Below are 18,278 nucleotides of genomic sequence, written 5' to 3'. Positions count from 1 at the left end.
GTCACGGAGTCATGTGGTGTGAGCTCTATCTGCATAAGGAAAGGGACTAGAGACTAGTTTGTTAAACACGGCCAGCTTCGGTCTTCAGCATTTGTTGTGATGAGCTGTGCACTGAGGTCACCAGAACTGATATTCCTCAGCAGTGTTACTGAAGACAATGTTAATTGCTCTGGTAATTTGAATTTAATCAACTACATTTTGCTCCGGGGCACTAGATCTCAGCTAAGGGAATCCATGCAAGTCAGTTAACTTGCCTTTTTTGGTATAAAGTGGGAAACAGACAAATATCATTAGAATACGTCTGGACTTGTGCTTAACAGCTCTAGTTTAGGGTCTCATGGTTCAGGAACAAGTTGTCAGACTTGCTTCAGATTTTATAGAAAAAAAGAGCTAATTTACATGTTTTGAGAACAATATACATAGAAGGTCAGGCTGAAATCAGGTTTATAACAGAAACTCAGTTGCTCTCTTAACTATGACACAACGGCTGTCACTCTGTTAATGATTCAGTGCTTGGTTCATCTTCTCATGTACAGCTGTAAAATGTAACATTACAGTTAACAAAGTTATTATTTTATTAGTACAACTTACTGTAGGAAATTTTGCTATCATCATTCAAAATTTCTTCATTTTCTGAGACATTTCTAATGTCACTGCACTTGTAACAGTGACTGTTGGAGATACTGCTAGTTGATAATTTAGTACATAGAGAATTTGCATATCTCTTGCAAAAATCAGGTATAGTTACTTAATAGAATTTATTTACTGATTTCTAGAATACTCATTTCTGAGTACAGAATCTGAGACGTAGTACAAATTTTAAACAAAGTTTAAAACAAAACTGTGCCCAGTGCCTACAAGAACCAGAAGCTCTTACTAAGAGAACAGTGCAAAAGAACTAAAACCAGAAAGGAAGAACTGGTGCCCAATAGACAATACAATGTTGTGCTGACCTAAATAGAAAGACTTAGCTCTGAACCCTGGAAATCTGATGGATGTCCTCATAGAATCATAGAATATCAGGGTTGGAAGGGACCCCAGAAGGTCATCTAGTCCAACCCCCTGCTCAAAGCAGGACCAATTCCCAGTTAAATCATCCCAGCCAGGGCTTTGTCAAGCCTGACCTTAAAAACCTCTAAGGAAGGAGATTCTACCACCTCCCTAGGTAACGCATTCCAGTGTTTCACCACCCTCTTAGTGAAAAAGTTTTTCCTAATATCCAATCTAAACCTCCCCCACTGCAACTTGAGACCATTACTCCTCGTTCTGTCATCTGCTACCATTGAGAACAGTCTAGAGCCATCCTCTTTGGAACCCCCTTTCAGGTAGTTGAAAGCAGCTATCAAATCCCCCCTCATTCTTCTCTTCTGCAGGCTAAACAATCCCAGCTCCCTCAGCCTCTCCTCATAACTCATGTGTTCCAGTCCCCTAATCATTTTTGTTGCCCTTCGCTGGACTCTCTCCAATTTATCCACATCCTTCTTGAAGTGTGGGGCCCAAAACTGGACACAGTACTCCAGATGAGGCCTCACCAATGTCGAATAGAGGGGAACGATCACGTCCCTCGATCTGCTCGCTATGCCCCTACTTATACATCCCAAAATGCCATTGGCCTTCTTGGCAACAAGGGCACACTGCTGACTCATATCCAGCTTCTCTTCCACTGTCACCCCTAGGTCCTTTTCCGCAGAACTACTGCCTAGCCATTCGGTCCCTAGTCTGTAGCTGTGCATTGGGTTCTTCCGTCCTAAGTGCAGGACCCTGCACTTATCCTTATTGAACCTCCTCAGATTCCTTTTGGCCCAATCTTCCAATTGGTCTAGGTCCTTCTGTATCCTATCCCTCCCCTCCAGCGTATCTACCACTCCTCCCAGTTTAGTATCATCCGCAAATTTGCTGAGAGTGCAATCCACACCATCCTCCAGATCATTTATGAAGATATTGAATAAAACCGGCCCCAGGACCGACCCTTGGGGCACTCCACTTGATACTGGCTGCCAACTAGACATGGAGCCATTGATCACTACCCGTTGAGCCCGACAATCTAGCCAGCTTTCTACCCACCTTATAGTGCATTCATCCAGCCCATACTTCCTTAACTTGCTGACAAGAATACTATGGGAGACCGTGTCAAAAGCTTTGCTAAAGTCAAGAAACAGAGAGGATGATCCATAGACAAGGTCTCTGGTCAAAAACGTCCTTATCCCCAGAAGGGAACTTGGGATGGTGAGCGCAAACAATGCAAGTAACCTCAGTTTTCTTGGAGAGACAGAGGGATATGATAAAGTACTTCAGGCCAGCACTGTGCTCTTTGGAAATGTATGGTCAAATCCAGCTCAGGCCAGCACAGCAAATGGAAGGAGACATGTAGGCTACTGCATTCTCCTTAATCAAGGAAAGACTATCTAGACCTCTTCAACAAATCGTGAATAATGCTGCAAGATATCATCATTCCACAGGAGCCTATTGAAGGGCCACGTCATGAAACAGTCCTGTCGTCTTAGTTCAGTATATCATCACTGAGAACTCACTGCACCTTGCTGCACACTGCATGTTTGATTATCTTTAGCTTTCCTTCTTTCTTTTTCTTCATTCTCCTGTTAAACAATGGGATAAGATGTATTTACAGATTGATTATGATAATTTATACATCTTTTAATAACCTGGCTTATTTTCATGGAAGTTTGTGGTTTTCCGCTCTTCCGTTGCCTTGTAAACACACATTGTATAGATGTACTCCATCTCCTGTTACTGTGTATCTTTTGAAGATGACTTGACAGACAATCTAGAAAAAGTGCAAACCACTAGTTATCAGTGCGATTGTAAAATATGTGTATGCATTAAAGACAAAGAAATGTATTGATTAAGCACTACGATAATCTTGACAGTGATTTTGTTTAAAACGAGTGTACTTACATGCTGAACTGTTACCTGTATAACATTAATGCTGCAGATGGCAATCCAAGGGAGACAATTTGCTGACATTTGACACCAGAGAAACCTGATTAAAATATTATTTCCATTCACCAAAGCAATGTTTTAAGTAATAAAATCTGTTAGAATATGAAAATGTTAATAGAAAACATTTACCTACCCAGCAGGGTGTTTGGAAAGCACGCTGAGATCTTTGTACTAAAAGGTGCAATATATGAGTAAATTAATTAGTAATAATTATTTTATTGCCTAGTGGATGAAGAAGTGATTGCAGTTAATCTTGAAGGGTTTATTTCTTTGCAGCCTTTGAAAATGCACTGCAAGAGTTGTGCACTGGTAACCAGTTCTGGACACCTCTTGGGAAGCAAACAAGGCAACAGAATTGACCAGACTGAGTGTGTAATACGAATGAACGATGCACCCACTCGAGGTTATGGAGAAGATGTTGGAAACAAAACTAGCCTTCGAGTCATTGCACATTCTAGTATCCAGAGAATTCTGCGAAACCGGAATGAACTGTTAAATATGAGTCAAGGTACTGTGTTTATCTTCTGGGGTCCCAGCAGCTATATGAGAAGAGATGGAAAAGGTTTGGTTTATAATAATCTGCAATTGATGAATCAGATACTACCTCAATTAAAAGTATATATGGTTTCTCGGCACAAGATGCTTCAATTTGATGACCTCTTCAAACGGGAAACTGGCAAAGACAGGTGAGGAAGTTTATGTGGGTACATTTGGGGAAATTTCCATAGCTGCAGAATAATGGCATTTAAACTCATCAGCTTCAGATTAACTCAGAGGGAACTTCATGCCCCTTAAATGTGATTGTAATATGATTTTACGTGCTAAATAACACTTAGCCTTTGTAACTTAAATCAAAAATGTGCATCAAAATAATTTGTATTGAATAGTTTTCCATTAACTTATAACACTAAAAACGTGTGTGTTGAATACAATCAAGCAAGGGAATTGCAGAAAGAAACAGCCAGGAGATGGACACTGCGTTTTACATCTCACTTTGTGGTAATAAACCTGAAAGCAGTTTTTTACTGGTTTTGAAAAATAAGAATTGATAGGTTTTACTTTCTTATGGAGGAAATGCTACTGTTCTGTGAATTATAATGGCTACTTATTGAATTTAAGCATTCTTCAACATTGCTGCTGTAAAGCTTCCTGTAAAACAAATACACACTTTTTTCATATATTAGGTGCTTCTGGACAGTTCATCTGCCATTTACAGCTGAGAAAAAAGAAATTGTTATGATAGATCTTTATGAGACCATCTGTAACGTATAGACTGATCTTTAAATGAAATTTTTAATAAGTGACCACTGCACGACTGGAGTGTTTTTGTGCATAATGTAGGTAAATGGGCTTTTAAGCCAAGGACATTCTCAAGAAAAATACATTTGTTTTTATTTTTATGAACTTATTATATTTGTACATATTAAATATGCAGCAGTAAAAATGGTACAAGGTCCCCACTTCAGTACAAACGAAGAGGTGAGTACACAGTGCAGTAAATCACTGAACAGTTTTCCCCACCTTGAAACTTACTACAGAGTCCAGCCCATACAGCTGGTTTTAGTACTGGGCAACCACAACGGATGTGTCCTGTCTTCCAGGCTGCAGGGCAGGGGCAAGGCAGAGTCACTCCATAGCAGATTATTGCTCCTGATTGGTTGAAGAAACCGTCTTTTGGTTCTGTATTTGTACAGCACCTAGCAGAATGGGGGCATGGTCCATGACTGGGGTGCCTAGGCGTTACTGCAACACAGATAATAAATAATAATGATAGGTAGCTGTCCCTACCCTTTAGAAGCCCACACTGTAAGGTAAAGGACCACTGCAACCAAGATACACTGTATCCTCTGGCCCCAGCCTACCTTGTGTATTGCCGGTATGAGCATAATGTAACTATGTCTAGGCCTACTTGTTAAAGATCCTCTCTCGGTTCGAAGTGGTGGCAGGGCCTCTCTTCATTCACTGTAATTGCAGAGGGAAACAACAGCTGGGGGAGGTGATCTACCAGCACAGAAAAAACTCTTCCCTCTCTTAGTTTGCTCAGCCAGAGCGGAGAAGAAGGGGAAGCTGACAATCCCCAGGGAATTGATCATTTAATACTTTTTTTGGAGGGTGTATGGAATTAGCTGCATCCCCAGTATACAGCGGAGTGAAACTTAACAGTAAGTATAATGAGGCTTCACTGTGGGCTAGATGGGGCATTTAGGCTCAGGCTCTGCCTATAGGGCAGTGCAGTGCTGTATTCTCCCAGTCACAATACTTCCCTTGGCCCCCTCTTGCTCTAGAGAAGGTAAGATGCAGCACCCCTTTTTGAGAGGCAGGCTACTTCCTGCCCTGCTATCTGGCCAGCTCTGCTGGCTACACATGTGGGAGGGTGGAATCATGCCTCCTCACTTGCAGTGGGGATATCAGGCACACAGTAGGGATCTGAGCAGGCTCTGTGTGTGCACAGAGTGAGGGCTTTTTACACCTCTGCAGTCACATCTGTTCAGAGCATGGTCTTGTCCTGTAGGACAAGTGAAAACCTGAAGGAATTTTGTCCTTTAATTACCCTATAGCTGAGTTTATTGTGAGCCCAGTTCTGGGCACCTTCCGCTCCCAGTGGGATCCAAGGGCACTGGGATCCTTATAGCATTTGGTCTTACAAACAAGTTCTGTTGGTAATAAGAAGATGCGCATGCTCCTGTAGAAGAAATACTCCTTTAGAGGACACTTTTGACCTACTTGAAGGACTAAGAAGATTAAAACAAGAGATGAAAATAAATGAAAAGGCAGCACAAACGAAGGAGGAAGGAATATGAAAGGAAACATAGGCAGGAAGGAATTTGTAGAGAAAAAGACAATTACAGAGCTGTGGTTGCAGGAACAGAACACTGTGTAACCCAGAATCTTCTCTACTCAGTGTGCTTTTTTTTTTCCCTATTGAGTACTACTGAGTTATTGACTGCAAAAAACAAAGGGGGAGAAATCTGATTGCAAGGAACCAATAATCAAGCCATCCATTTCTGTCTTTAGTATTATGAGAAAAAGGATAATTGGATGTATTGTGATTTATAAAAAAAGGTCTGATTTTTAAAACTGAAGGAGAACCTTCAGAAAATGTCACCAATGAAATAGTATGGCAAATGACAGAGGCTGCAGAGCAATATACTTTGATATTACAAAGTAACTGTACTTGAAAATAACTTTGTAATTGAATAAAGGGTACATTAAGAAAATATGATTCAGAACCAATATTACAGTAATTAGATAAAGGAAGCATAAATGAAATAACTTCAGGAAGAGTATTTCCACAGAGATTATAAATGAGATTTTGGTGGAGCAGAAAGGCCTTTAATTGTAATTTAGTGTGCACTACAGAATTATCAGCACAATGTGTTAGTTCATCATAAAAAAGAATATCTGATAATTCCCCCTAATAAGCACATGACAGCTCTTCGTATTCTTTCATTACAGCTGATTAGGAGTAAAAACAGTAGATATTCTTTTGTAGGACTCTTGTTAAAATCTTTTATGAAAAGGCAAGACAATGTAACCCTGTTTCTATACTGTAATACTGCAGAGGTGGCATTTAGAGAGATGGAAGCATTAACAGTGGTCCTTGAACAGGTTTTCAGATTTAAATTCTTCATGCTCATTGATTGTCTTATGTTTAAAGTTTGTTTAAATTCCTTTATTTTTCCTATTTATTGAAACCTTGAGAGTTACAGTAACTAACAAAATAATTGTCTAATTGAAAAGGGCCAGACCCTTCTGACAGATGCCCTGGGTTTTCTGGGCTGTGCAAACCCTAGACGTTGGGGGAATCTTGTCTGTTGAGAACAATCTATTCCCCCCCAAATCTCTCACTTCTGTGGCATGCAAACAAATTCTCCTCCTTGGGTCCTTATCCCTTCCCCCTCCACCTTTGAGCTGGAAAATTATTATTTGTATTGCAATAGCGCCTACAGACCCCAACTGAGATTAGGGCCCCATTGTGCTAGGTGCTGCATATACACACAGTGAGAAACCAGTCCCTGCCCCAAAGAGTTTACACTGTAAATAGACATGGCAGAACATAGGGTAGGAAAAAAGAAGTATTACTATCTCCATTTTACAGATGTGGACCCAAGGCACAGAGAAATTAAAAGTCAGATTGAGGCTGCTGTCTTTACTGTTCTCCCATAGCGGACAGGTCCATTCCTGAGGTGAGTCAAGTAGACTAATTTATGCTAGCCATTAGTCTCCTCATCAGTAGTAAGGGGTGGAGATTAATAGATGGCATACATGGTTCCTTGGAAGCCTCAGTAATGAACCTGAAAGTCACATAAACACCCAAGAGTGGAATCAGGTATGCCCCTTTTAAAGACTGTCCCCAGTTTACAGATGTTCAGTTAGCCAGAAAGGAGCCAGGAACAGGATATCTGGGTTACTCCTCAAATGGAATCCCACATTGTTGTTCAGAGATGCCAGATGCCATTAATGACACTCAGGCTAGGTGGAGTTGGAGTCTCTGATCTTGTGCAAGAGGTGTCATGTTACGGCTAATGGATGGCAATGGCTTTAGTCATTGAAGAAAGGAGACTCCCTGCTAAGAATCACAATTAGAATTCTCAGGTATGGAACACAGAGCAGCTGAGGCACCTCCACAGACCAGCACTTGCAAAAGCTCGTTTTGGCTGGATTGAGCTCTTGGGATCAAATCCTGGTCCCACTGAAATTCTGTGTATATCTACACAGCTCTCGGCAGTGAGTCTCTGGGGTCAACAGATCTGGGCTAGCGCTAAAAATTGCTGTGCAGAAAGTGCTTTGAAATTGCTTGGGTGGGAACGTGCTCGAGTCCCATAGCCACAACTTCAAAGCACTGTCTACACAGCTATTTTTAGAGCACTAGTGCAAGCCCCGAGCTGGGAGGCTTGCTGCCGCAGGCTATGTAGACATACACAATGGGACCAGCATTAGGCTCTAAATGGCATCCTGTGTCGCCATGCAGTTGGGTGATGGTTTCCATTAAGCAATTATTGATACAGGGTATTTTTTGGTAGTTAACTAGTATCCGAATATAAACACAGGCTTGGAGGCTACAGTTGCCTAAGGTAAATGTCACAAAAACATTAATATTTCTTTGCCCAAAATTAATGACAGCAAAAGAGGTGTTGGTTGCCCAGTTTTCATAACCTTTCACAAAAATGGAGAAAACTGCCCAGAAATTACTTTAGATGTTTCAAGAATTATTTGTCACCCTGGAAACTTAATTATGTTTTTACTTTTAGGAAGATATCCAACACTTGGCTTAGCACAGGATGGTTCACGATGACTATCGCATTAGAACTCTGTGACAGGATAAATGTTTATGGCATGGTGCCACCAGATTTCTGCAGGTAAGATGTATTTTGGAAGCATTATTTGCTAACCAGGCTGAACATTGGAGATAAATATTGAAATCTTTAATTTTGTTTCCAAGAAACATGTCTACGGTCCTCTAGAAGCAATTAATTAACATGTCCCAGGATCTGGTTCAAGAAACAACAAACAGCATTTAATTCTGTTATATAAAATATTAAATGTTTTTGTTCATACAGTGGAAGAATTAATCCATCTTGTTGGTGTCTTTTAGCCTTTGAATATTTATCAGCTAAAACTAATGCAATAATTGGCATGAAATTAATCTGGAAAATATTAGTTTCAATCTTCCTCTGAAGGGATTTTTCATTATAGAAGGAGGGAAGCTCTGACAGTTTGACTAGTTTCTAAACTGAACTATTTATGAAACCAAAATTAAGATCCCAGTTCCCCTGACATGTAAGCCCTACACATCTGGAAAACTGGCTACCTATATTACCCCCACAAAATCTGAATTTGCACATGTAAAATGGATGGTTAATCTTGCTATTAGCTATCTTGCGAATGCAAATTTCGTTTGCAGGTGAAAGACACAGCACTCAGACTTTTGCCAGTGAAACTGGCTAGTGTTAGAAAGTTTGGTAACAGGTGTAAGTTCAATGAGAGGTAACTTGCTACAAAAATTGATATTGAGCCATTTCACAAGTACAGTTTATTTTCGGCCACATTCAGTGCTCATATGCAACAAGGGGAAGGGATTCAGTACAACTTTTCATCGCTCACTCCCCATTTGAACTAGTGGGTACTTCATAGAATTTTCTGCTGCAAACTCACTGACTTCACTGAAGTCTAGTTTATCGGTAAAATGACTTTCAATGGCAAGGAAAACAAGATTACAGAGATGGGTTGGCTCATTGTATCATGGAGGTAGAGTTTCTTTTGTTTTAATTCTTTTGAGCATTAAAAATGACCATTCATGACCTTGCATTTGTGCTGACCATGAAGAAGTAGCAGCTTATTGACAGGATCTTTACCATAGGCAATGTCAACACCAAATTGTACGTAGTGAGAATCTTTATGTATTTCCAGCAGAACATTAGTGACTGTAACTTGAGCTGTTGCTACCAGAGCTCCCAAATTTCACAAGGAGCTCTTCAAGGAAGGCATCAGATGAGATGAGATACTACGGATATCAGACATAAACAACTTCCATTGCACTCCGCCTACTTGAGTTTCCTGCCAATTCAATTGGATAAGACCTTCTTCACTTCCTACTCTAAAACTGTAAAGTTCCTGGCACCATTATGATGGCTGCCACGTCCTAACCCAGAAGTGGTTGCATTCTGGTGGTAAGTGAAGCGATCCCTATGAATTTATAAGTCATAAATCTGTGTACCACTTTAATTCAGTGTAAAGTAAGACAACCCCTTTGAGGTTTGTTTGTTGGGGTCCATGCATGTAGATGGGAAAAAAGAAGGGCAATCCCTGGTCCAGAGAGCTTAACATCTTCACTATGACTGTGTGTAAAATGTTCATAAGAATCAGTGTACTGTAACAAAGTGGCATAATATTAAATTATAAGACACTATAATATTTACTACTGTTTATATAAGAACACAAGAATGGCCATATTGTGTCAGACCAATGGCCCATCTATCCAGTATCCAGTCTTCTGGCAGTGGCTGGTGCCAGATGCTTCAAAGGGAATAAACAGAACAGGGCAATCATCAAATGATTCAGTCCCGGCTTCTGGCAGTCAGAGGTTTAGGCACACCAAGAGCATGGGGTTATGTCCCTGACCATCATGGCTATCGTCCATGAATTTATCTAATTCTTCGTTGAACCCAGTTATACTTTTGGTCTTCACAACATCCTCTGGCAATGAGTTCCACAGGTTGACTATGCATATGTGAAGTAGTAGTTCCTTATGTTGGCTTTAAACCTACTGCTTATTAATTTCTGTCAAGGTTCCTCCCCCACTCTGAACTCTAGGGTACAGATGTGGGGACCTGCATGAAAAACCTCCTAAGCTTATCTTTACCAGCTTAGGTCAAAACTTCCCCAAGGTACAAAATATTCCACCCGTTGTCCTTGGACTGGCCGCTACCACCACCAAACTAATACTGGTTACTGGGGAAGAGCTGTTTGGACGTGTCCTTCCCCCCAAAATACTTCCCAAAACCTTGCACCCCACTTCCTGGACAAGGTTTGGTAAAAAGCCTCACCAATTTGCCTAGGTGACTACAGACCCAGACCCTTGGATCTTAAGAACAATGAACAATCCTCCCAACACTTGCACCCCCCCTTTCCTGGGAAATGTTGGATAAAAAGCCTCACCAATTTGCATAGGTGACCACAGACCCAAACCCTTGGATCTGAGAACAATGAAAAAGCATTCAGTTTTTTACAAGAAGACTTTTAATAAAAAATAGAAGTAAATAGAAATAAAGAAATCCCCCCTGTAAAATCAGGATGGTAGATATCTTACAGGGTAATTCGATTCAAAAACATAGAGAACCCCTCTAGGCAAAACCTTAAGTTACAGAAAAGATACACAGACAGAAATAGTTATTCTACTCAGCACAATTCTTTTCTCAGCCATTTAAAGAAATCATAATCTAACACATACCTAGCTAGATTACTTACTAAAAGTTCTAAGACTCCATTCCTGGTCTATCCCCGGTAAAGACCAGCATATAGACAGACACAGACCCTTTGTTTCTCTCCCTCCTCCCAGCTTTTGAAAGTATCTTGTCTCCTCATTGGTCATTTTGGTCAGGTGCCAGCGAGGTTACCTTTAGCTTCTTAACCCTTTACAGGTGAGAGGAGCTTTCCCCTGGCCAGGAGGGATTTCAAAGGGGTTTACCCTTCCCTTTATATTTATGACAACTATGCATATGTGAAGTAGTAGTTCCTTATGTTGGCTTTAAACCTACTGCTTATTAATTTCATTGGGTGACCTCTGGTTCTTGTATTATGGGAAGGGTTAGCTAACACTTCTCTATTCACATTCTCCACACCATTCATGATTTTATAGATCTCTGTCAGATCCCCCCTTAGCGCTCTTTTTTTTCAAGCTGAACAGTCCCAGTCTTTTTAATCTCTCCTCATATGGGATTCCATACCCCTAATCATTTTTGTTTCCTTACTTTTTCCAATTCTAATATATGTTTTTTGAGATGGGGTGACCAGAACTACACACAGTATTTGAGATATGAGCATACTGTGGATTTATACGGTGGCATTATGATATTTTCTGTCTTACTATCTATCCCTAGCCTAATGGTTCCTAACATGGTTAGCTTTTTTGACTGCTACTGCACACTGAGTGGATATTTTCAGAGAACCATCCACAATGACTCCAAGAACTTTCTTGAGTGGTAACAGCTAATTTAGACCCCATCATTTTGTATGTATAGTTGGGATTATGTTTTCCAGTGTGCATTACTTTGCATTTATCAACATTGAATGTCTTCTGCCATTATGTTGCCCAGTCACTTAGTTTTGTGAGATCCCTTTGTAACTCTTCACAGTCAGCTTTGGACTTAACTGTGTTGAGTAATTTTGTATTGTCTGGTTTCAGAGTGGTAGCCATGTTAGTCTGTATCAGCAGAAAGAACGACGAGTACTTGTGGCACCTTAGAGACTAACAAATTTATTTAAGCATAAGCTTTCATGGGCTAAAGCCTACTTTATCAGATGCATGCAGTGGAAAGTACAGTAGGAAGATATATATAGATAGATATACAGAGAACATGAAAAAATGGGGGTTGCCATACCAACTCTTAACGAGACCAATCGATTAAGGTGGGCTATTATCAGCAGGAGAAAAAAAATGTGCAGTGATAATCAGGATGGCCCATTTCAAACAGTTGACAAGAAGGTGTGAGTAACAGTAGGGGGAAAATTAGCATGGGGAAATAGTTTTTAGTTAGTGTAATGACTCATCCACTCCCAGTCTTTATTCAAGCCTAAGTTAATGGTGTCCAGTTTGCAGATTAATTCCCGTTCTGCTGTTTCTGTTTGGAGTCTGTTTTTGAAGTTTTTTTGTTGAAGAATTGTGACTTTTAGGTCTGTAATGGAGTGTCCAGGGAAGTTGAAGTGTTCTCTGACTGGTCTTCGAATGTTATAATTCTTGACGTCTGATTTGTGTCCATTTATTCTTTTGCATAGAGACTGTCCGGTCTGGTCAATGTACATGGCAGAAGGGCATTGCTGGCACATGATGGCATAGATCACATTGGTGGATGTGCAGGTGAACGAGCCTCTGATAGTGTGGCTGATGTGATTAGGCCCTATGGTGGTGTCCCTTGAATAGATACGTGGACAGAGTTGGCAACGGGCTTTGTTGCAAAGATAGGTTCCTGGGTTAGTGTTTTTGTTGGGTGGTGTGTGGTTGCTAGTGAGTATTTGCTTCAGGTTGGGGGGTTGTCTGTAAGCAAGGACTGGCCTCCCAAGATCTGTGAGATTGAGAGATCGTCCTTTAGGATAGGTTGTAGATCCTTGACGATGCGTTGGAGAGGTTTTAGTTGTGGGGCTGAAGGTGAGGGCTAGTGGCATTCTGTTATTTTCTTTGTTTGGCCTGTCCTGTAGTAGGTGACTTCTGGGTCCTCTTCTGGCTCTGCCAATGTGTTTCTCCACTTTAGCAGGTGGGTATTGTAGTTTTAAGAACGTTTGATAGAGATCTTGTAGGTGTTTGTCTCTGTCTGAGGGGTTGGAGTAAATGTGGTTGTATCTTAGAGCTTGGCTGTAGACAATGGACCATGTGGTGTGGTCTGGATGAAAGCTGGAGGCATGTAGGTAAGTATAGCAGTCAGTAGGTTTCCAGTATAGGGTGGTGTTTATGTGACCATCGCTTATTAGCACTGCAGTGTCCGGGAAGTGGATCTCTTTTGTGGACTGGTCCAGGCTGAGGTTGATGGTGGGATGGAAATTGTTGAAATCATGGTGGAATTCCTCAAGAGCTTCTTTTCCATGGGTCCAGCTGATGAAGATGTCATCAACGTAGTGCAAGTAGAGTAGGGGCGTTAGAGGACGAGAGCTGAGGAAGCGTTGCTCTAAGTCAGCCATAAAAATGTTGGCATACTGTGTGGCCATGCTGGTACCCATAGCAGTACCGCTGACTTGAAGGTACACATTGTCCGCAAATGTGAAATAGTTGTGGGTGAGGACAAAGTCAAAAAGTTCAGCCACCAGGTTTGCCGTGATATTACTGGGGATACTGTTCCTGACGGTTTGTCCATCTTTATGTGGAATGTTGGTGTAGAGGGCTTCTACATCCATAGTGGTCAGGATGGTGTTTTCTGGAACATCACCAATGGATTGTAGTATCCTCAGGAAGTCAGTGGTGTTTCAAAGATAGCTCGGAGTGCTGGTAGCGTAGGGCCTGAGGAGAGAGTCTACATAGCCAGACAGTCCTGCTGTCCGGGTGCCAATGCCTGAGATGATGGGGCATCCAGGGTTTCCAGGTTTATGGATCTTGGGTAGCAGATAGAATACCCCTGGTCGGGTTCTAGGGGGTGTGTCTGTGCAGATTTGGTCTTGTGCTTTTTCAGGGAGTTTCTTGAGCAGATGGGGTAGTTTCTTTTGGTAACTCTCAGTGGGATCAGAGGATAATGGCCTGTAGAATGTGGAGTTAGAGAGCTGCCTAGCAGCCTCTCGTTCATATTGTGACCTATTCATGATGATGACAGCACCTCCTTTGTCAGCCTTTTTGATTATGATGTCAAAGTTGTTTCTGAGGCTGTTGAGCTTAAGCATTGTGTTCTGCATGGCTGAGGTTATGGGGCAAGTTGTTGCGGTTCAGTGATGAGACAGAACACAGCTTTATGCAAGCAAGCAGGCTGGTCAGCGGAGATGGGCTGTTCTGCCCCCCCTGCCTTCCACCTTCTCCTTTTATTATATTTCTCCCCCTAAGCATTACACACTGCTACACAAAGGAATGTATGACGTTAATTCATATGCTTAATTACCATCCTCTAACTACTACAATCCTGGTTCTCAGGCCTTGAGCCCAGGCTAAAGAAACCTCCCACAGTTGCTGTCCAAACAATCAAGTTCTCAGGGTTCATATCTAGCCCTTGTCCTTGGATAGAGCAATGTGTGCATTGCTCCTAGGAAACAGTCAGGGTGTGCCCCGCCTGCTTCCAGGTGGAATAGCTAGACATTAACCCTTCATCTCCCCTTTTTTGTTTATTGAAGTTGGCCATCTCATGGTAGCCGCCAATTTGTTTTGTCATGCTATTTAACTCCCAGACAGACAAGGACATAACCTGGGGAGCTTTCCAGGGCAAAATTTTACAAAGTCTTAACAAGGAAGGAATACATTGTACACAGCAACAACAAAAAATAAGCCCAATGATTACAAACACAAAATAACCAAAAGCTTAACATCTGCAATATAATCATCTAAAAGGGGTACACTTCTTTTACTACAATTGTAACCAGCAAAAGGCAATATAAGTATCATTCTACTAAGACAGCAAAGGGTGCCATCACTTAAATTTGCAGGAATATAATTAAAGGTGCATGAACCACAAGTAAAAACCCATCCTGATGGTAGGATGATATGGCCATAATTATATAAAACATTAACAGCATGGGAACAATTTAAAAGGGATTGAGAAATTTTTTGACAGCCCAATGGCACCTTTGTACTAGTGCAGTTAACTACACGCGCACAGGTGACATTGTGAGCCCCGGCCGGGTACGGTGTGTGAAGGGATATAGCCGTGCGAGGCAGAGTATAATTGGCCGGGCCCCAATTAGCCATGCTAGAGTACTGGGAGAAAAGATTAGCATAAGCAAAGAGCAGTATCTTATTCTCCTTCGGACTTGTAACGGGGGAGGCGCTTCCGAGCCAACCCCTACAGGAAATAGGCACAAAAGGCACACAATCATCACAGAATTAGCAGTGATTTGGGCGAGAATCGCCACAAACAAAGTCTTAGGAGTTTCTGGCTGCTGATCTGCTGCCAGTTTTCGTTGAGCCGTGGCGACCAATGCTTTTACTGCTCCCCCTGCCACGGGCTGGCTTGGGACGTTACGCCTCCTCCGTTTCCGTCCCGCCGTTGTCGACTCGGGGGGCAACGCGGTCTCCTCCAAGGTCAGCTGAAACTCTGGTATGGGATTCGACAGCCCCTGGTGCCATGCCATGTTGTTTAAGTGCTGGTCGCACGCACCGGGCTGGAACCCACAACGGTCCTGCAGGGAGAGAGACAGCAGCATATCCCCGACCCCAAGTGATTAGAGGTGCTGGGCCCAGCCACTGTGGATCGGGCAGCTGACGGTAAAAGACACGCGGTCTTTCCAGTACCTCAGATTTGTGAAAATGCCGATCCGCAGGGGTCTGCTGATCTGCATTCAGTGTTAAATTATTTAAAGTAAACAAGAGAATATACATCTGTTGTTGAATGTCTCCTAAGGTTCGGAGACGCAGCTCCCCTTGTTTTAATTGTTTATCTAGCAAGGTTTTGAGTGTGCGATTGGCACGTTCAACAATGGCTTGGCCCGTGGAATTATAAGGGATTCCGTGTTTAAGACGGACGTCCCAGCGGGCACAAAAGGTGGAGAGGGCTGCAGAGCAGTAGGCTGGGGCATTATCTGTTTTAACTTGGCAAGGGCGACCCATAACAGAAAAGCAGGCCAGCAAATGGTGAATAACTTTGTTAGTGGCTTCCCCACGTTGTGGGGTTGCCCAAAGGAAACCTGAATAAGTATCAACGGAAACATGTAAAAATGAATAGGGGCGGAATTGTGGTACATGAGTAACATCCATTTGCCACAGCTGATTTGCTGCGGTACCTCGGGGGTTAACGGCATAAGAAAAGGTAGGAGCAGCAGCAGCACAATGGGGGCAGGAACGAACAATGGAACGTGCATGATCAGCAGGAATGTGAAACTGCCGGGCCAAAACAGAGGCAGACTGATGAAAAAAGGCATGGCTTTCAATGGGGTCAGAAAAAAGGGAATTTACCTGACCACGCAACGCGCAATCGGCGCGTGCATTGCCCTCAGTGAGTGGCCCAGGCAGAGGGGTATGACTGCGAATATGAGCAACAAAGTAAGGGAAATGACGAGTGGCAAGAAGATGCTGTAAAGACAAAAACAGGCGAAGGAGGTCTGCATCAACCTGAGGGGTAATGAGGGCAAGGGGTAAATGATCAAGTACCTGATAAACATAATGGGTATCCACGATTAAATTAAAGGGACAATCAATAAAAAGTTGAAAGGCCAAAGTAACAGCAGCCAATTCTGAACGCTGTGCAGAACGCTGAGGCAGTGTAAAACGAGAATGCCAACGAGGGGGGTCACCCAACTGATAAGTGACTACACCTCGGTGGGGAGAGCCATCAGTAAAAAGAGTGAGAGCGGAAATAATGGGTTGAGAGCGGCTAAGACGATGAACAACTAGGGGCACCTTTTGGGTAATGACCAATCGAGGATCTTTTGGAGGATTGTAAGAAATCTCTCCCACATAATCACAAAGAGGAACCTGCCAGGGCAAGGAGGTGTGGCACAAAGAGTCAAATTCAGTACGGGACAAGGGGAGCACAATGGCAACTAAATCAGTGCCAGTGAGTTGCACTGCACGGTGGCGGGCTTTACGAACAAGGTCAGATAGGGCATCTAAATACGGATAAATATTTCGAGGAGGGGTGGATGAAAGGTACAGCCACTCTATAATAGAGACGGCTGTATCTGTACGGGGTACAAACAGAGCCGCAGTTGGCGTATGAGGGGTGGCAAGAAGAACCAATTGTAAGGGACGGACTTCCGGGAGTCTGTCCACAAACTGCTGACTCAATGCTGCATTGATTTGTCGAATGCAGGCAGTATGCTTTTCAGTGATGGCAATAACCGCACCCGGTGCCCGAGCTCCACGCAGGAGCTCAAACAACGGCTGCAGCATTGAAGTGGGGAGACGAAAATAGGGCCGAATCCAATTTAAATGACCCAAAATCTGTTGTAATTTAACAAGGGTTAGGGGTTGAGGTAAAATTAATTCCGGACGAACCGGAGCAGCATAGGTTTGTAAAACCTTATATCCAAGGTAGTGGTAGGGATAAGAGCGTTGGATTTTTTCTGGTGCCACTAACAGGCCATTTTGTCCGAGAATCTGAGATAAAAATTCAAGCTGTTGTGCCGTGACCCGGGGACCGCTTAGCAAAATGTCATCCATGTAATGGTAGACCTTCAGCGAAGGGTACCGGGCACGAAAAGGGGCAAGGGCCCGATCCACAAAAAGCTGACACAAGGTTGGACTATTTTGCATTCCCTGGGGCAAGACCTTCCACTGATACCTTTGAGAGGGTTGCTGATTATTATATTGTGGCACCATAAATGCAAATTTTTCGCGATCTTGAGGGCAAAGGGGGATGGTGAAAAAACAATCTTTTAAATCTAACACACAAAGTTGATCGGTTTGAGGAATTAAATTTGGATTTGGCAAGCCAAATTGCAAGGGGCCCATAGGTTGGATGCGTTTATTTATTTCCCTTAAATCATGTAACAGCCGCCAAGCACCTGATTTTTTCTTAATAACAAACACCGGGGTGTTCCAGGGACTGGTGGAGCTCTCCAATCGCTGTGCTTGCAAATGCTGCTGCACAAGTGAATGAAGTGCTTTTAACTTTTCTAGAGGGAGGGGCCACTGGTCAATCCATATGGGCTCTAAGGATTGCCATACCAAGGGTAAGGCGGAGGGCACGGTGGGTGAGGGAGGGTTTTGGGCCATCAGATGTTAATATCGAGGGTGGTGTCTAACTTTGTAAGTAAATCACGGCCCCAAATATTGAGGTGGACAGGGAGCACAAAAGGGCGGATTGTAGCAAGGGCACGGCCTCCTGGTTTAGAGACCGTGACCCAAGACAAACTTTGGCGCCCGGGTTTGCTACCCCCAATCCCCCACAACTCTTTAGAAGGAACCGTAGGCCAACTAACCGGCCACTCCAGATCACGAATCACTGTAACGTCAGCTCCAGTGTCCACCAGCC

At 42.7% G+C, this 18,278-nt stretch overlaps 1 protein-coding gene across 1 annotated transcript in view; it reads left to right on the top strand.

The window, feature by feature from the left end:
• The window catches only part of ST6GALNAC5 (ST6 N-acetylgalactosaminide alpha-2,6-sialyltransferase 5), a 96,780-nt gene that overhangs the window by 65,571 nt on the left and 12,931 nt on the right, over positions 1-18,278 (top strand). The window contains exons 3-4 of the mRNA XM_073357301.2: positions 3,238-3,647; positions 8,214-8,321. Coding sequence (XP_073213402.1) covers positions 3,238-3,647; positions 8,214-8,321 — 518 coding nt within the window. The remainder of the gene's footprint in view (positions 1-3,237; positions 3,648-8,213; positions 8,322-18,278) is intronic.

Source organism: Lepidochelys kempii, chromosome 8 (genome assembly GCF_965140285.1).
Source record: "Lepidochelys kempii isolate rLepKem1 chromosome 8, rLepKem1.hap1, whole genome shotgun sequence".
In the NCBI taxonomy this organism is placed as follows: domain Eukaryota; kingdom Metazoa; phylum Chordata; order Testudines; family Cheloniidae; genus Lepidochelys; species Lepidochelys kempii.
Note: the sequence above shows the minus strand (reverse complement) of the source record. Positions and strands in the feature narration are given on the sequence as shown.